The sequence below is a fragment of the Amia ocellicauda genome, chromosome 3 (genome assembly GCF_036373705.1).
Source record: "Amia ocellicauda isolate fAmiCal2 chromosome 3, fAmiCal2.hap1, whole genome shotgun sequence".
In the NCBI taxonomy this organism is placed as follows: domain Eukaryota; kingdom Metazoa; phylum Chordata; class Actinopteri; order Amiiformes; family Amiidae; genus Amia; species Amia ocellicauda.
In genome coordinates, this window is record NC_089852.1 from 30,475,605 (window position 1) to 30,497,702 (window position 22,098).

Sequence of the window (22,098 nt, forward strand, 5' to 3'; positions counted from 1 at the left end):
AGAGAAACAACACAAGACAGCCTGATTCCACCTGTCTCTCTGTCCGCACTGCACACAATCACAGCGGCAGTGTCAACACTAGCTACACAAAAAGTATCTTGCTAACGCAAGTATAGCAGATAGCAGAGTTGTGCTTCTCCTCACAGGTCATCTTTAACTATGCCTTAAAGCCCTGGCCTGGCAGGGCAGTGTACCTGCAGGTTGGTGGGGTCTGCGATGGAGAAGGAAATCTCTTTGAAGTTGCTGCTGTTGACCCTCTGCACGGCCAGAGCCAGAGACGTGGAATTCAGGGTTGTGAAGTCAGTGCTGGGGTCCAGGAACAGCTTCAGGCCCACTGAGTCCACCACTCCCATGAGCCTAACAATAGGACAGACGGTATGTATCATGATATAGAATACTATGCCCCTCCATGCTTTACAGAGATTTAACTGCACCTTACTGTGGCATACCACATTGATAGGGGGGCTCTAGATTCACTATAGCTAACTGGACCGAGGCTGTCCTGGTGTGAGCAACGGTACATGAAAGCTGATTACTTAGAGGAGGAGGAAGCCAGGTTTTCTGCCGAGGCGTTGAGAAGGTTGCTGACCACGTCCACCACCACGTGGCCAAGATCCTGGCTGATGTTAGGTGTATGGTTCACCAGGGCGACCAGCTTGTTCACCAGGCTCTCAATCTCGGCCGCATTCAGAGAAGACACGTTGCTGGTGTTTTTTAGGAGGTTGTTCACATCGCTCAGTGCACCGTCCACAGCTGGAGGACAGGGAAGATCGTGCAGTTCAAGATACAGCTCATCTGTTACACAGCACATGACGACTCATTGCATTTGATCTCTGATTGGGCTTGATATATTGATGTGAATTTAAAAACATAATTCAAAACCCAAGACAAGGACTTTGAAAAGAAACTTCACCAGTGTGAAACCTGGTCTTTGCTTTTATTCATTTTACTAATGATATCGCAGCACAGAAGTGCCCTGAACCCTGACAATGAAGCTCAGTTGTAGAGGTCTGTTTTTCCCTGTCAATTTGATTTCGTTTCATGGACGGGCTGGAGGCAACGCTGCTGCCGAGACAGCCGGAGGACACTGAGGTGGACACAGCTCTGAGGATTACCTGTGGTGGTGGCGTTGGTGGTGGTGGTGGTGTTAGCGCTGGGGGGGTGGCTTGTTGTGGAAGACATTGTGTAATTGAATGAGCTTGTGTGATTGGTGAGGACTGTGCAGTTTAAAGCACTGATTTCCCGGTCACTGTTGAGGAAGGAGACACAGGGGAGACCCTGGTTATAATGACAGAACAGCCTTCAGAATCTGCATAACCACAGAATGAATGGTCACGGTGTCGGCGAACAGCACAGAGGGGAGCTGGAGGCACTGCGAGCCCTTGTAACTCACCAGGACAATGTATACAGGGTTTCTCTGTCACACATTTGAGCATAATTATGAAGAAAGGACAAGACTGGAGGCAACTCTGACACATTTGTAAGTTGCCAGCTTCTTATGGCTGTGAATGACAAACAAACAAACACACAAACAAACCAAACATCATCAACAAGAACTTTCTAATTTACAGCTCAGTCCACTCTTTTAGCAATGTAAATCTTATTAGTATTATTATTGTTGTCTTTGTGCTGTATTAACGTCATATTAAATACAAGTAGAGGAAATGCAGTACACAATTTCACTCAGAGTAAAACCACGACTAGCTAAGAAAGTTTCACCCACGGCTTGAGCATGATTTGCAGTAACTGGCAGGCAAACATGCCACTGAAAAGGCAAACTCACCTATTTGGCTAACAGGTGAACCAGAGGTGATGTTGCTGGTGATGAAGCACAGGTCCCAGGTCTTGTTCAGCTTTAATACAATGTCACAGCGCACACTGAGGGGGAAGTGGGGGAAAGCACATTTAGAAATCACATTATTGTTATTAGTATTCAGTCTGCATTAAACCAGCAATATCCATCTATCCATCCATTCTCATTAACATTGTGTAACATTACAAATATTGTTGTGTCACTGATCTACTTTAAATGCTGACGTAAGTTAGTATAAGTATGCAGTTCAGGAACATCTGCTTCTCCTCCTGGATAGTGCTCTCGTAGTGAAAAAGGCAATTCGGCCCATAAAGGGAAAAACAATCTGACTTTGAACTAGTCTTAAGCATAAGAAGAGTCTCCTGGGGTATCCAAACATCTTACTTTACACCCTGAATCTTCCCCCTGACTACCCCAAACCCCAAACCTCAACCCCAACCCCAGACACAGCCCAGGAGCTCTTGATATGAAGACAGCAAGGGAGGAGGGAAGTGTGAAGGGGCCAGGGCCTTGTGACGTACAGTCTGGTGCCATTGGAGGTGTGACAGACAGGGCCAGGCTGGATGACCTGTGGACAGACAAGAGCAGTCAGCTGCAGCACTGCTATGTCCAATGGTTACACAGACACACAGACATGCAGAAAAACATTCATGCAGACACACAGTCACACAGACGCACTGTCACACACACATACAGTCACACAGACACACTGTCACACACACAGTCACACAGACATGCAGAAAAACATTCATGTAGACACACAGTCACACAGACACACATTCATACAGTCACACAGTCACACAGAGGCAGTGCATATGTGAATGGCAGAGGAAAGATTCATCATCAAGGGATGATAACAGATGACAATTGCTATGCAGTGTATGTCAGTAGTTCTCAAGTGCACTTACCAGTTCCTGGATTTCTTCCGGGCTGAGGGTTGTGTCATTGACTTGAATCTCCACCCTGTAGTATACGCCTGGAATATATGCAGAGGGTACATGAAAAGACTTGCGTGCCACAAGGTGAGTTGTGAATTAATAGTGCTTTTCTGTTTCTTCTGGTCTGGCTGAGACATGGAACGGGTTCTATCAGTAGGATGCCTCTATCCCGAGTGCCGATCAGTTTCGGTGTCTTTCATCAGATGCCACACCATAGGCGCAGACACAGTGGGATTCCTGCTCTCACTTCTTCAACACTCACACTCACCAGCAGTCGAGTTTGCTAAGGGCACTGGTGAGTTTTGCTATAACAGTCTAAAGTACCAGAACAAGGCATAACAGTCGGAGAGCAATAAATAAGAGAGCGGTGAAAGGGAGGTGAGAGATGTGTTTTCAGCTCTTTCAACCTGTCTTGAGTTTGACCGAGCTGTAGTTAGGAAACGTTCCTGACCATCAAACCACAGGCAAAGGGCAGTCCAGTGCAGGAGATCGGCTGTGTCTGACATTGTCGAACATCTGAGCATCTGAGTTACACTTAAAGCCAAAGGCCCGGTGTCAGCCGACACACCCGACACGCAACACAGCCAACACACCCAACACAGCGACGAAGGGGGCAGATACTGACCTGTGCTGTTGCAGAAGCCAGTAAGATTACACCCAGGTTTCTCCTGTGTTGTGCTTGGTAAAAAACCTGCAAAAACACAGAGTGGTCTCAGGTTTTAATCATCTTTATCAGCTGGCGCACCCCGGTGAGTTAATCAAAGACCACATTCACTCCTTACCCGTGGTGTTGGTGGGCCCCTGTGTCGTAGACGGGTAGGCAGCATTGCTGGTGGTGGAGTTCAACACTGAAATGAGAGCACAAAGGGGAGAGTCCTGTTACAGAAACACAAGGCTGGGGACCCCTGTGTGCCTGTGCTTCTCACAACATGCACTCCTCACACACATTCACAACCGGAGCATGTGTGCTCTGACTGAGGGGCCTACCGTTGAATGGCGACACTGCGGTCTGGTTTAATGGATGAGTGGTCATCGCATTCAGCCCTGCAAAGAGAGCAAAGCAACACAATGGGCGCAACCTCCCAACACAGCTCCTCCGTTCACTCTCACTCAGAAAGAAAGAAGGATTTCTGATGGATCTGTAGGCAGCAGACACACGTTGTTCCTGGGGGCTGAAGGATATCCAATGGTAGGACATAAGGAACATCTGGAGCAGGGCAGATGGGAGTGAATGGCTTTGCCGCAATCTCACATTTACATAAATTACAATAATTAATACTCAGTTCTCAAACTACTCCACAGGACAAAGTAAATAAGAACATAAGAACATAAGAAAGTTTACAAACGAGAGGAGGCCATTCGACCCATTGTGCTCGTCTGGTGTCCATTAATAACTAAGTGATCCAAGGATCTTATCCAGTCTATTTTTGAATGTTCCCAAGTTTTCAGCTTCAACCACATCGCTGGGGAGTTTGTTCCAAATTGTGTGAAGAAGTGTCTCCTGTTTTCCATTTTGAATGCCTTGAAGCACAATTTCCATTTGTGTCCCCGGGTGCGTGTGTCCCTGCTGATCTGGAAAAGCTCCTCTGGTTTGATGTGGTCAATGCTCTTCATGATTTTGAAGACTTGAATCACAATATTGTCTTCTCTGTTCCAGGGAGAAAATGTTCAGTTCCCTAAGTCTCTCAGTATGACATTCCCTTCAAACCTGGAATAAGTCTGGTTGCTCGCCTCTGAACTGAATATTATCTAAGTCCCTCTGAATAACCTGTGCTGCCTATATTTTATGTGCTGAGCCACCTATTTTAGTATCATCTGCAAATTTGACAAGTTTACTTACTATCCCAGAGTCCAGATCATTAATATAAATTAGAAAAAGCAAAGGTCCTAGTACTGATCCCTGTGGAACTCCACTAACAACCTCACTCCAGTTAGAAGCAACTCCTCTAATCGACACCCTCTGTTTCCTATACATCAACCAGTTCATAATCCATCTACTTACATTACCCTGAATGCCTATGGCTTCCAAGTTTAGGACCAGTCTTTGGTGTGGAACCTTATCAAAAGCTTTCTGAAAATCCAAGTATATCATATTATATATATTCTTTGTATTTCGTTTTGTCTCTAGCCTTTTTGTATGCAATATACAACATTTTCTTTCGCTTTATATTTTTTTTGGATACTTCTATTAAACCATTTTGGACAATGTTTTTTGGTCCTCAATTTGCTAAGTTTTGGTACAGATTTCTCCTGGGCTTCTAGTAGTATATTCTTGAAATATAACCATCCATTTTCATCTGAATCTGTATTCTGTGTGCCCCAGTCTAACTCTTCTAAGTGCCGCCTCATACCTTCAAGGTTTGCTTTTCTAAAATTGTAGACCATTGTTTTAGACTTGCTCCTTGTTGTTTAAAAGAATGCCTCAAAGCTAACCATATTGTGATCAAAGTTCAGCATTGGTTCTCTAACTAGTGTCCCTCTGACTCTGTCTTGGTCATTTGAAAAGATCAAGTCAATGTATGTGCTATCTCTGGTTGGTTCCCTGACAGATTGAGTTAGAAAGCAGTCATTTACCATCTCAACCATTTCGATTTCTGCTTCTGTAGTCCCAACAGGGCTTTCCCAGTCTAAGTTTGGGAAATTGAAATCCCCCATTATAACAGCCACATCCTTGCTACATGCAGTCCTGATTACACTGTACAATGCAACATCTTTCTGAATATCTGAGTTGGGTGGTCTGTAACACACTCCTACCACTAACCCTCCGGATCTTTTATTCAAAAATGTAACACACAAAGATTCAATTTTGTTAGCAGGATCTAATTTGAGTTCTTCTGCCTCAATGTCATTTCTGACATATAATGCTACCAGTCACAGTCTCCCCTGCTTCCACCTTAGTTCACCACCAGAGGTCTCTCTCTCCCAAATACTAGTTTAGTGCTTCTCCTTTCCTTTGTCCAGTCAAACCAGTCTTTCCACATTATTCCCTACCAGGTGCACCTGTTCTGTCCTCTTCTCCTATCATTGGTCAATCCTTCATTCACCTTGTTCAATCCCTCTCTCCTTCACAGTACTTAAACCCCTCTGTTTCCTAGATTCATCATGAAGTCTTGCATTCTCTCCTGGATCAATTCTAAGCCTTGTTTCTTGATTGCCTTCCTGTGTATTTTTGACCTCTTGCTTCCTTCTCACGTTTACCCCTTTCGGATCTCCCTACTAGCCTGTTTGCTTGATTGTTTGACCTGGACTGTCCCTGTTTATGCTCTCTCGTTTTGCCCTTATTGGATTATCTGTTTCAACTGTAAAGCCTGAACTTGGATCCTTTCCTTTGGTCCTAGAGGATGTCACACTAACCCACCACCTCTTTGATTATGCCGGCACATATGCTCTTTATTTTTTTGACATATTTGCAGTCACAGTTGTGGCACTGGACAATTAAATGACAGATAGTGTGGTCAGAACAAGGGACACAGGTCCCTGCTGACCAGTTTTCAGTACTGGGCAGCTTTCATGGGCAGGGAGAGCTGGACATACCTCTGCTGTATTGACTTAGTGCTTCTCACTGCATGAACACCCTGAGAGCGCTACACTGTCCCTATTCTTTAACCTCCACGCCCTGCCCCATCATCCACCCTGCCCCAAGAAACCAGCCATCAGAATGGTCTGGTTTATCTGGGCAGGGTGGATTACACAGAGTGGTCTTTATCAGCTGGCGCACCCTGGTGAGTTCATCAAAGACCACCTTCACTCCTTACCCGTGGTGTTGGTGGGCTCCTGTGTCGTGGACGTGTTGGCAGCATTGCTGGTGGAGTTCGACACTGAAATGAGAGCGCAAGGGGGAGATTCCTGTTACAGAAACACAAGGCTGGGGGCCCCTGCATGCCTGTGCTTCTCACAACATGGATTCACAGCTTTCACAACATACACCTCTTACTCGCATTCACAACCGGAGTGTGTGTGCTGTGACTGAGGGGTTTACCGTTGAATGGTGACACTGCAGTCTGGTTTACTGGATGAGTGGTCGTCACATTCAGCCCTGTAAAGAGAGCGAAGCAACACAATGGGCGCAACCTCCCAACACAGCTCCTCCGTTCACTCTCACTCAGAAAGAATGAAGGATTTCTGATGGCTCTGTAGGCAGCAGATGCCCATTGTTCCTGGGGCTGAAGGATATCCAATGGTAGGACATAAGGAACATCTGGAGCAGGGCAGATGGGAGTGAATGGCTTTGCCACAAACTCACATTTACATAAATTATAATAATTAATACTCAGTTCTCAAACTTATTTATTTATAAAGGCGTTTTCAGTCATTGACCTGCAGTCGTGTTCACAGTGACTGGATGGGACGTATTTGCAGTCACAGTGGTGGCACTGGACACTGAAATGACAGATAGTGTGGTCAGAACAAGGGACACAGGTCCCTGCTGACCAGTTTTCAGTACTGGGCAGCTTTCATGGGCAGGGAGAGCTGGACATACCTCTGCTGTATTGACTTAGTGCTTCTCACTGCATGGACACCCTGAGAGCGCTACACTGTCCCTATTCTTTAACCTCCACGCCCTGCCCCATCATCCACCCTGCCCCAAGAAACCAGCCATCAGAATGGTCTGGTTTATCTGGGCAGGGTGGATTACACAGAGTGGTCTTTATCAGCTGGCGCACCCTGGTGAGTTCATCAAAGACCACCTTCACTCCTTACCCGTGGTGTTGGTGGGCTCCTGTGTCGTGGACGTGTTGGCAGCATTGCTGGTGGAGTTCGACACTGAAATGAGAGCGCAAGGGGGAGATTCCTGTTACAGAAACACAAGGCTGGGGGCCCCTGCATGCCTGTGCTTCTCGCAACATGGATTCACAGCTTTCACAACATACACCTCTTACTCGCATTCACAACCGGAGTGTGTGTGCTGTGACTGAGGGGTTTACCGTTGAATGGTGACACTGCAGTCTGGTTTACTGGATGAGTGGTCGTCACATTCAGCCCTGTAAAGAGAGCGAAGCAACACAATGGGCGCAACCTCCCAACACAGCTCCTCCGTTCACTCTCACTCAGAAAGAATGAAGGATTTCTGATGGCTCTGTAGGCAGCAGATGCCCATTGTTCCTGGGGCTGAAGGATATCCAATGGTAGGACATAAGGAACATCTGGAGCAGGGCAGATGGGAGTGAATGGCTTTGCCACAAACTCACATTTACATAAATTATAATAATTAATACTCAGTTCTCAAACTTATTTATTTATAAAGGCGTTTTCAGTCATTGACCTGCAGTCGTGTTCACAGTGACTGGATGGGACGTATTTGCAGTCACAGTGGTGGCACTGGACACTGAAATGACAGATAGTGTGGTCAGAACAAGGGACACAGGTCCCTGCTGACCAGTTTTCAGTACTGGGCAGCTTTCATGGGCAGGGAGAGCTGGACATACCTCTGCTGTATTGACTTAGTGCTTCTCACTGCATGGACACCCTGAGAGCGCTACACTGTCCCTATTCTTTAACCTCCACGCCCTGCCCCATCATCCACCCTGCCCCAAGAAACCAGCCATCAGAATGGTCTGGTTTATCTGGGCAGGGTGGATTACACAGAGTGGTCTTTATCAGCTGGCGCACCCTGGTGAGTTCATCAAAGACCACCTTCACTCCTTACCCGTGGTGTTGGTGGGCTCCTGTGTCGTGGACGTGTTGGCAGCATTGCTGGTGGAGTTCGACACTGAAATGAGAGCGCAAGGGGGAGATTCCTGTTACAGAAACACAAGGCTGGGGGCCCCTGCATGCCTGTGCTTCTCGCAACATGGATTCACAGCTTTCACAACATACACCTCTTACTCGCATTCACAACCGGAGTGTGTGTGCTGTGACTGAGGGGTTTACCGTTGAATGGTGACACTGCAGTCTGGTTTACTGGATGAGTGGTCGTCACATTCAGCCCTGTAAAGAGAGCGAAGCAACACAATGGGCGCAACCTCCCAACACAGCTCCTCCGTTCACTCTCACTCAGAAAGAATGAAGGATTTCTGATGGCTCTGTAGGCAGCAGATGCCCATTGTTCCTGGGGCTGAAGGATATCCAATGGTAGGACATAAGGAACATCTGGAGCAGGGCAGATGGGAGTGAATGGCTTTGCCACAAACTCACATTTACATAAATTATAATAATTAATACTCAGTTCTCAAACTTATTTATTTATAAAGGCGTTTTCAGTCATTGACCTGCAGTCGTGTTCACAGTGACTGGATGGGACGTATTTGCAGTCACAGTGGTGGCACTGGACACTGAAATGACAGATAGTGTGGTCAGAACAAGGGACACAGGTCCCTGCTGACCAGTTTTCAGTACTGGGCAGCTTTCATGGGCAGGGAGAGCTGGACATACCTCTGCTGTATTGACTTAGTGCTTCTCACTGCATGGACACCCTGAGAGCGCTACACTGTCCCTATTCTTTAACCTCCACGCCCTGCCCCATCATCCACCCTGCCCCAAGAAACCAGCCATCAGAATGGTCTGGTTTATCTGGGCAGGGTGGATTACACAGAGTGGTCTTTATCAGCTGGCGCACCCTGGTGAGTTCATCAAAGACCACCTTCACTCCTTACCCGTGGTGTTGGTGGGCTCCTGTGTCGTGGACGTGTTGGCAGCATTGCTGGTGGAGTTCGACACTGAAATGAGAGCGCAAGGGGGAGATTCCTGTTACAGAAACACAAGGCTGGGGGCCCCTGCATGCCTGTGCTTCTCGCAACATGGATTCACAGCTTTCACAACATACACCTCTTACTCGCATTCACAACCGGAGTGTGTGTGCTGTGACTGAGGGGTTTACCGTTGAATGGTGACACTGCAGTCTGGTTTACTGGATGAGTGGTCGTCACATTCAGCCCTGTAAAGAGAGCGAAGCAACACAATGGGCGCAACCTCCCAACACAGCTCCTCCGTTCACTCTCACTCAGAAAGAATGAAGGATTTCTGATGGCTCTGTAGGCAGCAGATGCCCATTGTTCCTGGGGCTGAAGGATATCCAATGGTAGGACATAAGGAACATCTGGAGCAGGGCAGATGGGAGTGAATGGCTTTGCCACAAACTCACATTTACATAAATTATAATAATTAATACTCAGTTCTCAAACTTATTTATTTATAAAGGCGTTTTCAGTCATTGACCTGCAGTCGTGTTCACAGTGACTGGATGGGACGTATTTGCAGTCACAGTGGTGGCACTGGACACTGAAATGACAGATAGTGTGGTCAGAACAAGGGACACAGGTCCCTGCTGACCAGTTTTCAGTACTGGGCAGCTTTCATGGGCAGGGAGAGCTGGACATACCTCTGCTGTATTGACTTAGTGCTTCTCACTGCATGAACACCCTGAGAGCGCTACACTGTCCCTATTCTTTAACCTCCACGCCCTGCCCCATCATCCACCCTGCCCCAAGAAACCAGCCATCAGAATGGTCTGGTTTATCTGGGCAGGGTGGATTACACAGAGTGGTCTTTATCAGCTGGCGCACCCTGGTGAGTTCATCAAAGACCACCTTCACTCCTTACCCGTGGTGTTGGTGGGCTCCTGTGTCGTGGACGTGTTGGCAGCATTGCTGGTGGAGTTCGACACTGAAATGAGAGCGCAAGGGGGAGATTCCTGTTACAGAAACACAAGGCTGGGGGCCCCTGCATGCCTGTGCTTCTCGCAACATGGATTCACAGCTTTCACAACATACACCTCTTACTCGCATTCACAACCGGAGTGTGTGTGCTGTGACTGAGGGGTTTACCGTTGAATGGTGACACTGCAGTCTGGTTTACTGGATGAGTGGTCGTCACATTCAGCCCTGTAAAGAGAGCGAAGCAACACAATGGGCGCAACCTCCCAACACAGCTCCTCCGTTCACTCTCACTCAGAAAGAATGAAGGATTTCTGATGGCTCTGTAGGCAGCAGATGCCCATTGTTCCTGGGGCTGAAGGATATCCAATGGTAGGACATAAGGAACATCTGGAGCAGGGCAGATGGGAGTGAATGGCTTTGCCACAAACTCACATTTACATAAATTATAATAATTAATACTCAGTTCTCAAACTTATTTATTTATAAAGGCGTTTTCAGTCATTGACCTGCAGTCGTGTTCACAGTGACTGGATGGGACGTATTTGCAGTCACAGTGGTGGCACTGGACACTGAAATGACAGATAGTGTGGTCAGAACAAGGGACACAGGTCCCTGCTGACCAGTTTTCAGTACTGGGCAGCTTTCATGGGCAGGGAGAGCTGGACATACCTCTGCTGTATTGACTTAGTGCTTCTCACTGCATGGACACCCTGAGAGCGCTACACTGTCCCTATTCTTTAACCTCCACGCCCTGCCCCATCATCCACCCTGCCCCAAGAAACCAGCCATCAGAATGGTCTGGTTTATCTGGGCAGGGTGGATTACACAGAGTGGTCTTTATCAGCTGGCGCACCCTGGTGAGTTCATCAAAGACCACCTTCACTCCTTACCCGTGGTGTTGGTGGGCTCCTGTGTCGTGGACGTGTTGGCAGCATTGCTGGTGGAGTTCGACACTGAAATGAGAGCGCAAGGGGGAGATTCCTGTTACAGAAACACAAGGCTGGGGGCCCCTGCATGCCTGTGCTTCTCGCAACATGGATTCACAGCTTTCACAACATACACCTCTTACTCGCATTCACAACCGGAGTGTGTGTGCTGTGACTGAGGGGTTTACCGTTGAATGGTGACACTGCAGTCTGGTTTACTGGATGAGTGGTCGTCACATTCAGCCCTGTAAAGAGAGCGAAGCAACACAATGGGCGCAACCTCCCAACACAGCTCCTCCGTTCACTCTCACTCAGAAAGAATGAAGGATTTCTGATGGCTCTGTAGGCAGCAGATGCCCATTGTTCCTGGGGCTGAAGGATATCCAATGGTAGGACATAAGGAACATCTGGAGCAGGGCAGATGGGAGTGAATGGCTTTGCCACAAACTCACATTTACATAAATTATAATAATTAATACTCAGTTCTCAAACTTATTTATTTATAAAGGCGTTTTCAGTCATTGACCTGCAGTCGTGTTCACAGTGACTGGATGGGACGTATTTGCAGTCACAGTGGTGGCACTGGACACTGAAATGACAGATAGTGTGGTCAGAACAAGGGACACAGGTCCCTGCTGACCAGTTTTCAGTACTGGGCAGCTTTCATGGGCAGGGAGAGCTGGACATACCTCTGCTGTATTGACTTAGTGCTTCTCACTGCATGAACACCCTGAGAGCGCTACACTGTCCCTATTCTTTAACCTCCACGCCCTGCCCCATCATCCACCCTGCCCCAAGAAACCAGCCATCAGAATGGTCTGGTTTATCTGGGCAGGGTGGATTACACAGAGTGGTCTTTATCAGCTGGCGCACCCTGGTGAGTTCATCAAAGACCACCTTCACTCCTTACCCGTGGTGTTGGTGGGCTCCTGTGTCGTGGACGTGTTGGCAGCATTGCTGGTGGAGTTCGACACTGAAATGAGAGCGCAAGGGGGAGATTCCTGTTACAGAAACACAAGGCTGGGGGCCCCTGCATGCCTGTGCTTCTCGCAACATGGATTCACAGCTTTCACAACATACACCTCTTACTCGCATTCACAACCGGAGTGTGTGTGCTGTGACTGAGGGGTTTACCGTTGAATGGTGACACTGCAGTCTGGTTTACTGGATGAGTGGTCGTCACATTCAGCCCTGTAAAGAGAGCGAAGCAACACAATGGGCGCAACCTCCCAACACAGCTCCTCCGTTCACTCTCACTCAGAAAGAATGAAGGATTTCTGATGGCTCTGTAGGCAGCAGATGCCCATTGTTCCTGGGGCTGAAGGATATCCAATGGTAGGACATAAGGAACATCTGGAGCAGGGCAGATGGGAGTGAATGGCTTTGCCACAAACTCACATTTACATAAATTATAATAATTAATACTCAGTTCTCAAACTTATTTATTTATAAAGGCGTTTTCAGTCATTGACCTGCAGTCGTGTTCACAGTGACTGGATGGGACGTATTTGCAGTCACAGTGGTGGCACTGGACACTGAAATGACAGATAGTGTGGTCAGAACAAGGGACACAGGTCCCTGCTGACCAGTTTTCAGTACTGGGCAGCTTTCATGGGCAGGGAGAGCTGGACATACCTCTGCTGTATTGACTTAGTGCTTCTCACTGCATGAACACCCTGAGAGCGCTACACTGTCCCTATTCTTTAACCTCCACGCCCTGCCCCATCATCCACCCTGCCCCAAGAAACCAGCCATCAGAATGGTCTGGTTTATCTGGGCAGGGTGGATTACTCAGAGTGGTCTTTATCAGCTGGCGCACCCTGGTGAGTTCATCAAAGACCACCTTCACTCCTTACCCGTGGTGTTGGTGGGCTCCTGTGTCGTGGACGTGTTGGCAGCATTGCTGGTGGAGTTCGACACTGAAATGAGAGCGCAAGGGGGAGATTCCTGTTACAGAAACACAAGGCTGGGGGCCCCTGCATGCCTGTGCTTCTCGCAACATGGATTCACAGCTTTCACAACATACACCTCTTACTCGCATTCACAACCGGAGTGTGTGTGCTGTGACTGAGGGGTTTACCGTTGAATGGTGACACTGCAGTCTGGTTTACTGGATGAGTGGTCGTCACATTCAGCCCTGTAAAGAGAGCGAAGCAACACAATGGGCGCAACCTCCCAACACAGCTCCTCCGTTCACTCTCACTCAGAAAGAATGAAGGATTTCTGATGGCTCTGTAGGCAGCAGATGCCCATTGTTCCTGGGGCTGAAGGATATCCAATGGTAGGACATAAGGAACATCTGGAGCAGGGCAGATGGGAGTGAATGGCTTTGCCACAAACTCACATTTACATAAATTATAATAATTAATACTCAGTTCTCAAACTTATTTATTTATAAAGGCGTTTTCAGTCATTGACCTGCAGTCGTGTTCACAGTGACTGGATGGGACGTATTTGCAGTCACAGTGGTGGCACTGGACACTGAAATGACAGATAGTGTGGTCAGAACAAGGGACACAGGTCCCTGCTGACCAGTTTTCAGTACTGGGCAGCTTTCATGGGCAGGGAGAGCTGGACATACCTCTGCTGTATTGACTTAGTGCTTCTCACTGCATGGACACCCTGAGAGCGCTACACTGTCCCTATTCTTTAACCTCCACCCCCTTCCCCATAATCCACCCTGCCCCAAGAAACCAGCCATCAGAGTGGTCTGGTTTCACTGGGCAGGGTGGATAACACATAGTGATTTCATGTTTTATTTATCGTTATCAGCTGTCACACACAAGTGATTTCATCAAAGACCACCTTCACTCCTTACCCGTGGTGTTGGTGGGCCCCTGTGTCGTGGATGTGTTGGCAGCACTGGTGGTGGAGTTTGACCCTGAAATGAGAGCGCAGGGGGGAGAGTCCTGTTACAGAAACACAAGGCTGGGGGCCCCTGCGTGCCTGTGCTTCTCACAACATGGATTCACAGCTTTTACAACATGTGCTCCTCACACACATTCACAACCGGTGTGCTGTGACCAAGGGGCCCACCATCAGAGTGGTCTGTTTTTTCTGGGCAGGGTGGATTACACAGAGTGGTCTATGGGCTCAAATTAACACCATAAGTAATGAATTCAAAATAAAAAATATTGTAAATGAGAAAAATAAAGTTGAGAAAAAATTGTTGCTTAGATCAAAAATAAAACAATCGAAAACAAAATGTAAACAAAAATAATTATATCAAAAGCAAAAAAAAAAAAATGAAAGCAAATAATGTTAAAGCAAGTCCCTGTCTTTGGTTGCGATGCTGCAATCTTTGCTTTTGCCGCCAGTTTCTTTGTTCTCATTTTTATTTCGTTTACGAGTTTTGGCACAGTTTTGTCGTGAGGGCAGGGCTTAGAGGGAGGCGTAGGTCATGGCTCTCCATTGGTCCTTTACGTTTGAGTGATGGTTCTTCCTAACCCAATCAATGAGCAGGCAAGCTGGTCTGACAGTCACCACTATGAGTTTACCACTGATTGTACCCACAAGACTGGGGTGCAACTACGTGGCTTTGGGAATTTATTTATAAACAAAGGATGTTTTTAATGAAAATTATAGACAGTCACTTTCTACATATTACTTATTGTAACAGTTTTGGTACTGCTAAAACCCTTCTGGGTCCAAAACAAGGAGTCAGACACTGATTTAGTAAACGTGCTCTTCATTTCACACATGCACTTATGCTCCACCTTAATAAAGGCAGATCAGGCAGTGGAAAGAGCCAAATTATTTAATCACCGGGGGGAAGACCAAATGTGAAACAGACATACAGAAAAAGGGGAATAACAACACCAATACACAACCATACAGAACGGGGTGAACAATTATAATGAACACATCTTTAACTTAACTTTTACAGTCTTTAGAACCACCCCCCCATATATATATATGTGTGTGTGTGTGTATGTGTGTGTGTGTGTGTGTTTCTTACCTAAATATAAACTGGGACATCACATGCTCTTAATGAATATGATGCCCCTCCATTGCCTCTTGCTAAATGATGTGAGCTCCATCCAGGTGCTGTGTTATCTGAGCAGCTGAATTAAAGTGCTCTGCAGGTTACATTAATATGAACATGATATTAAACATGTTACTGTGCACATAGCAGGTCAATCCTATGTTTTGTTTCAGTGCTGTATCGGGGGGGGATATTTTGAAGAAGGTGGTGGGATCCAGTGTGCAGATTTTCCAGCTTTTGACTGCAGGTCTATGCACAAACAGGATGCTTAAGGAGTCGCTAGAATCGGCGCTGCTGTTGAAACCGAGACAATTGATTCCCATCCCACACAGAGATCACCTGAGACCAGCTTGCCTGCTCACTGATTGGGTTAGGAAGAACCGTCACTCAAACATAAAGGATCAATGGAGAGCCATGACCTACGACTCCCTCTAAGCCCCGCCCTCATGACAAAACAGTGCCAAAAAAAATATATATATATTTTTAATTTAAAATTCGTTACTTATGGTGATAATTTGAGTCCATAGTGGTCTCAGATGTTATTCATCGTTATCAGCTGGCACACCCTAGTGAGTTCATCTAACACCCTATTCACACTAGTTTTGGTTCGGTTGCTTTGAAACAATGTATCAGTGTGCTGGCTGGTCACACTTGTCTTGTGTACAAACATGCTGAGTTTGTTTGGAAATGTATTGTTCACACTCTTCCCCAAACTAAACAAACCGGACCGTACTGAATACGACACAAACCTCTAGTGTGAACGAGCTCTAAGACCACCTTCACTCCTTACCCGTGGTGTTGGTGGGCCCCTGTGTCGTGGGCGTGTTGGCAGCGCTGGCAGTGGAGTTTGACCCTGAAATGAGAGCGCAGCGGGGAGAGTTACAGAAACACGAGGCTGGGGGCCCCTGCGTGCTTGTGCTTCTCACAACATGGATTCACAGCATTAACAACATGTGCTTCTCACTCGTATTCACATCCGGAGCCTACCGGTGAATGGTGACACTGCGGTCTGGTTTACTGGAGGAGTGGTCGTCACATTCAGCCCTGTAAAGAGAGTAAAGCAACACAATGGGCGAAATCTCCCAACACAGCTCCTCAGTTCACTCTCACTCAGAAAGAATGAAGGATTTCTGACGGCTCTGTAGGCAGCAGACACACGTTGTTCCTGGGGACTGAAGGATATCCAATGGTAGGACATGAGGAACAGCTGGAGCAGGGCAGATGGGAGTGAATGGCTGAACCGCAATCTCACATTTCCATAAATTAGTGACACGGACGCCCCACATTAATGCAGGAATATTAATAATGAGAGAATCCGTACCTGCAGTCGTGTTCACAGTAACTGGTTGGGATGTACTGGCAGTCACAGTGGTGGTACTGGACTCTGAAATGACACATAGTGTAATCAAAACAAGGGGCATGGGTCACTGCTGAATAGCTTCCAGCACTGGGCAGTTTTCGCAGGCAGGGAGAGCTGGACACACCTCTGCTGTATTGACTTTGTGCTTCTCACTGCATGAACACCCTGAGAGCACTACACTGTCCCTATTCTTTAACCTCCGCGCCCTTCCCCATAATCCACCCTGCCCCAAGAAACCAGCCATCAGAGTCCTTTACCACACAGGACTGATGTGTCCAAGAGAGAATGGCATGGAGGGCTTTTCTCTGTTTGCTGCATATGGCTTACCTGGAAGAAACTCAATGGTGATGCAATTTATTCAGATTATACTTTAAAAAAATTACTTTATCTCAATATAAAAATGTTGCCCACTTACTCGTTGTCTGTCTGTCTGTCTTTCTGCCTGAACTTACCGCCATACTGGTAACCTTTGAACTTCAACTTCAACCCAGTAATGTGCAAAGTAAAGGGAAATCACACTTTACTATTGCACTTTCCACCACACCGTCTTATGCTAAAAAAGGGCATATCAACTTCTAAGACATTTAAAATACAGATCTTTCCTTAACCTCTAAAAGAAATGAACCGCTTAAAGAAAAAAATGCATCTATTGACAGAACTGATCAGTAAACATTGAAATTCCCCATGCTGTGAAGAAAGCTCATTGTAAGGCTACATCCAGCCGCCACAAGCTTTGCCAAAGAGCAGGAAGGGACCCTGTCTACATGGTGATGGTCCAAACCCACCACAGGAATGTGCTAACAACATCCGCACAGCACCCCTAACAGAGTGTCAGGTAATAATACCAATGACTCTGAACTGGAATTAACCTTGAGATTCTCCACAGGGTGACCAGATCTCTGCAGTTTCATGGAAACCCATGCTTGTCAGTCTTTCATTGTGCACTGCTTGGTTTATGATGAAATTGCACAAACATTTGCACTGTTTTGTCTCCATCAAGCCTTGAGTGAGGGAAAGGGACCAGGGAGAGAGGATGCATGAGACCCCAGACCAATGAGAGAATAGAAACAGGACAGACTAAAGGAATGGTCATGCTGCTGGGCTTACCTTCACGTTTAACTCGGTTGTGGCCTAAAAGGTTACAAATTTAACACCAACATGAAGTGGACAGGCACAGTGTTGGGCAACCTTGCCTGCTGTTACTTTTTGTCACATTTGATCCCCACACCAAACTACAGTGTTCACAACATTTTAAGGAATTCATCAAACAGCATGCAGGTGCCCAGGATTTGATTTAATCAGATCTGAGAATGAACAATTCTCACAGCCGGCTCAAAGAGGCTTTCATGTTAATTGCTGCTGGTTTTATTATTTTAAGAAAAAGAGCTGATATTCACCCATTAGCAAACACTTTAGTCTTATGTTAAAGTGAAGTATCAATATATACATGTTTCCATAAACCCAAAAAACACATAAAACCCATCTCAAAGACCTAGGCCTGATTTATTTAAATGTGTGAGTATGAGAATAATCTTCCCAAAATCATTTGTAGAAGAATGTAGTTTGTCAAGTATGAGTGTTTGGGGCAGAGTCCAACTCACCTATAGGTGCAGTCTGAGACACGGAGGTGGGAAGAGAACCTGTGTAGAGAAGAGAGACGGCTATGGTCAGGGGCACAGACGGTGGAAGGACAGAAATAGAGAACAACAATCCCCTGCCCTGTTGCTCTGGGTGGACCTGCAGTCCTTCTGCACAGTGCTCTCTGTGCAATAACAGTCTTACTGGGGGGGGGACAAATACGCATACACACTTGCGTGCACAGAGAATTAATTATCCATTTATGTTTTTACCTCTCCAACTCCACCCCCCCAGTGCTTACAGACAAAGAGAAAGGAAGAAATACATTTTGTTATTTTAAGTAATCCGCTGTACTTACATGACAGGGATGTATCATAGACCAGCGTCTTGTTTTGGAAGTCCCAGTAGTCCGAGTTCCACCCGACAGCATTCCCGTCTTCACAGGCTGAGTGGTTCCCGGTGTCCCTCCACAGCCGGAACAGGTACAGCTCCAATTTCTTGGAGTCGGAGTCATCCAAGCCAGCCCCACAGCCCAGCCTCAGCTTCCCCCTGCCCGGCACAGTGATGTTACTGACTGACGTCCAATTCGAGGCCCCACTGACATCCAGGGTGAAGCCCTTTTCAATCATGTTCACTTTCAGGCAGATCTGATGCCAAATATTCCAACTCATGATGTTTGTAAATTTGTAATCTTTCCCCTTGAGCCAGACATGTATGCCATTTTGGTTGCCCTTGATGGCCAGGTCATAGTTCTTGGACTCATCGGCCTTATAGGTGAAGGCAGTCCAGGTTCCTGGCGCCTTCAACTTGACACTCACGCATACAGTCAGGTTCACAAGACTGGGCAAGTTCACGGTCTCCTTGAGCGTCCAGCCATCATTGCATCCTTTTGTGAACTCAGCACTGTAGCTGCCCAAGAAATCCCCGTGCCCTGCAGAAAAATGATTATTATTTTTGTTATTGTTAAGTAGTAGTGTATAAATAAATACAAGTTATTGATGTTTACAATAAGGGCAAATGCCAGTAATTCAGCTGATATTTAATTAATGCTGCAGGTCAGGCACAGGTGCTGAAAAGTCAAGTCTGTTGTGACTTCTGTCCCATTCCCCAGCACACCCAGGGTCCAGCAGCAAATGAATACTTTATTTCTGTGTGACTGGTCTCTGTCTGTCCTTTAACACACATTAACTAATGGTGTTCATTAGTTTTGTCATTGCTAAATTATGTAATCCCTGGACAGCTTGTTTGTCACCCCGCCCTTCCCCATGCACTGCTGCACTGGGGCTCACAGAGCTGCACCTCATTGTGAAAGGAGTGACGTACATCTGGAACCAGATGAGCAGCTTTTTGTATTCATATACTTGGAAACAATAGGCAGGAGGAACTGCAATGCTGACAAAGGATGCCAGCGATGCGAAGATAAAGATTTTTATTTTTAGACTGGTCTGGGCTGCTCTTCACAGGGACAGTTTCACCACAGTGCTATTCTAAGAATGCTGTTTGCGTTCAGAGTGCAGATACTTGTTGACTTGTTGATGTTTTTAAAACTTTTCCCTTTTCCTCCAGATAAAGCTAGTGCTACAGTACTCTATAGGCTGAATCTGCCCTATCTCTTGTTTCTCTCTCTCTCTTTCTATCTCTCCCACATATCATTATCTTCCTAGTGTTTTTCTTATTAAAATCCACTAGGTGTCACTGAAATCTTAAAAATAACATGAGATGGTACTGGATACTTCATGACTTGCTTTTCCAGTAGCGTTTCATAATGACATTTTGGCAGAACCAAAAGGCCATTGCTTAATTATTTGAAACCCATTTCAGTAACACAATCTGGGACGTGGTTATAGCCACACCCTGCAGTGGAGTGCCTGCTAGGTGTGTCCAGCAGTGTCTGCTATGTCCCACTGTAGCACTGTTCTTCACTCTCTGGTAATGGAGGGGCAGAGGGCTGGTCCTGGATGGCCGTGTGTCATTTTCGAACTCCCATTGTAGCCTCAGTATCCGAGACGTGAGCAGACTGTCTTACCTCTGGGAGCACAGCAGACGAGCAGCAGGAGAAGAGGGAGGCCCTGGCGCAGAGCAGCCGTCACAGTCCAGAGATGTAGCTCACCACACAGCATGGTTCTGTAAAATAAACCGCAGTCTGCTGTGGATCTGTGTTTTACAGACACTGCTCTAACCACTTCACTGTCTTAATTAAAACATAAAACCTCCCTGCACACTCATTGTTCTTCCAAATTAAACACTTTATTTTTAAAAAGATGAAAAAAAAACATCAAAATAATTGTCTGGTATGACTCAATGTGAAAGTTTAATGTGAACTGCGTTAGTTAACTCAGTTTCAAAGGGTGTGGAATACTGCTGAATTACCCTAACTGAACCGGCAATAAACTCCTGATTAAATAAGCACTTAGTTTTGCTTGTATTTTGGGGTGCTAAAAGTTTTAACAATGCAGAGCTATTTTCAGAACCATAAAGTTTGTATTCTGCAAAGTGCACACCACACTTACATTTCAGCAACAGATCACGCTCAGCTCCTTTGGGTTTAATGTTGACCAGTACGAAACAGTTATTTAAAGTATGTTTGTCTTTCACCACAACAAATATGCTTCTCTTGCCCCTCCCCCTGTTCGCCAAGCGGGGAACCATATTAAATGGTGTGGGGTGGGGAAAAATCAACTAAAAATAAAAAACGGAAAAGTGTTCATTAGAGAACTATTCAGCCAAGGTGCTATGACACTCCAAAATAAACTCACTGTGCAATCGGTTGCACCATAAGTTGAATGGAATCCATCTGTGTGCAATAGTAATGGTTCACATGATAATTTTAATAACAATAACATGATTCATCATTAATATATTTTCCATTACAAAACACACCACTCATACATGAACCAATTCGAATTAGGTGCAGTTTGATTGGGCATGTTGGAACTGATGCAGCTAGGAAGGTCCCACACTAGACAGACATACATGGGCATGTTGTGTTGCCCTGGATAAGGGCGTCTGCCAAGAAATAATAATAATAATATTATTATAATATAATAATAATAATAATAATAATAATAATAATAATAATAATAATAATAATAATGGGCACTTGTGGCAAACTGGCACCCGACTGCTAATATGGTGTCCCCAGAAATGCACCCCCTCCCAAGACAGGGGCCCTGCTGTACCTCTTATACTTCACAGAGCATCTATTTGGTATCAATCATTGCAATAAACTGTGTCTATCACCTTATACATATTCCACAATGTAGTCTATGGATTCCTTAAATTAATATGTGCCCTTGCCTGTGTGAATAATTGTATATGGTAGTATTTTAATTTGTGTGGATACAGCTGTCTGCAAGTGAAGGACTGTGTATTAAAACTGAAACACACCTGACATTTGAGTAAGGAGGGATTTAGGTCTGTATGTATGTATGGAATATTTTGTTTTGTTATACATAGATAGATACATACATAGATACATAGAATCGAAATACCATGAACCATTACAGCTCCTTGTAGTTGAACTATTTAGAACTGGGTAGAGAAGTCTAAGTTTGAACATGTTTCCACTTAAGACAACTAGGATATACGCACCTGTGCGGCGAGGACCCGACACATCCGTAAAGGTCAGTATGTTTAACCTCTCCAGACGCCTAATTCAAAGTCAGTATAAATCGCTTACCTTGGTATACCGGTCGCGGACGGAAGATGTTTCCCAAAGCATGATATTAATGAGCACAAGTCCGCAACAGACGCCTGTTCCCCATTTAGGTAAAGCAATCTGTGTCACAGTTCCCAAAAAAAAGAGGAAAAAGAACTCCTCCAAAAAGAAAAAAGTTATTGTCACAAACAACAGCAAACCGGTTAAAAGCACAGTACAGCTCGCTCAGCGCAGAAGTGAGTCAA

General features: G+C 46.0%; 1 protein-coding gene across 3 annotated transcripts in view; it reads right to left on the reverse strand.

Moving 5' to 3' along the window:
* adgrg2a (adhesion G protein-coupled receptor G2a) overlaps window positions 1-22,098 on the reverse strand; it is a 28,595-nt gene extending 6,497 nt beyond the window's left edge. For 2 of the 3 annotated variants that reach the window (XM_066699014.1, XM_066699013.1), the window contains exons 1-35: window positions 21,875-22,098; window positions 20,222-20,319; window positions 18,554-19,126; window positions 18,219-18,257; window positions 17,725-17,748; window positions 16,579-16,641; window positions 16,245-16,301; window positions 16,048-16,110; window positions 14,091-14,153; window positions 13,353-13,409; window positions 13,129-13,191; window positions 12,407-12,463; window positions 12,183-12,245; window positions 11,461-11,517; window positions 11,237-11,299; window positions 10,515-10,571; window positions 10,291-10,353; window positions 9,569-9,625; window positions 9,345-9,407; window positions 8,623-8,679; window positions 8,399-8,461; window positions 7,677-7,733; window positions 7,453-7,515; window positions 6,731-6,787; window positions 6,507-6,569; window positions 3,739-3,795; window positions 3,534-3,599; window positions 3,377-3,442; window positions 2,722-2,789; window positions 2,335-2,381; window positions 1,784-1,878; window positions 1,394-1,502; window positions 1,116-1,249; window positions 537-753; window positions 195-357 (exon numbers count right to left, since the gene is read on the reverse strand). In XM_066699014.1, the coding sequence (XP_066555111.1) occupies window positions 195-357; window positions 537-753; window positions 1,116-1,249; window positions 1,394-1,502; window positions 1,784-1,878; window positions 2,335-2,381; window positions 2,722-2,789; window positions 3,377-3,442; window positions 3,534-3,599; window positions 3,739-3,795; window positions 6,507-6,569; window positions 6,731-6,787; window positions 7,453-7,515; window positions 7,677-7,733; window positions 8,399-8,461; window positions 8,623-8,679; window positions 9,345-9,407; window positions 9,569-9,625; window positions 10,291-10,353; window positions 10,515-10,571; window positions 11,237-11,299; window positions 11,461-11,517; window positions 12,183-12,245; window positions 12,407-12,463; window positions 13,129-13,191; window positions 13,353-13,409; window positions 14,091-14,153; window positions 16,048-16,110; window positions 16,245-16,301; window positions 16,579-16,641; window positions 17,725-17,748; window positions 18,219-18,257; window positions 18,554-19,126; window positions 20,222-20,315 (2,958 nt within the window). In that variant the 5' untranslated portion in view covers window positions 20,316-20,319; window positions 21,875-22,098. The remainder of the gene's footprint in view (window positions 1-194; window positions 358-536; window positions 754-1,115; window positions 1,250-1,393; window positions 1,503-1,783; window positions 1,879-2,334; window positions 2,382-2,721; window positions 2,790-3,376; window positions 3,443-3,533; window positions 3,600-3,738; window positions 3,796-6,506; window positions 6,570-6,730; window positions 6,788-7,452; window positions 7,516-7,676; window positions 7,734-8,398; window positions 8,462-8,622; window positions 8,680-9,344; window positions 9,408-9,568; window positions 9,626-10,290; window positions 10,354-10,514; window positions 10,572-11,236; window positions 11,300-11,460; window positions 11,518-12,182; window positions 12,246-12,406; window positions 12,464-13,128; window positions 13,192-13,352; window positions 13,410-14,090; window positions 14,154-16,047; window positions 16,111-16,244; window positions 16,302-16,578; window positions 16,642-17,724; window positions 17,749-18,218; window positions 18,258-18,553; window positions 19,127-20,221; window positions 20,320-21,874) is intronic. The other variant, XM_066699016.1, reaches the window with a different exon arrangement.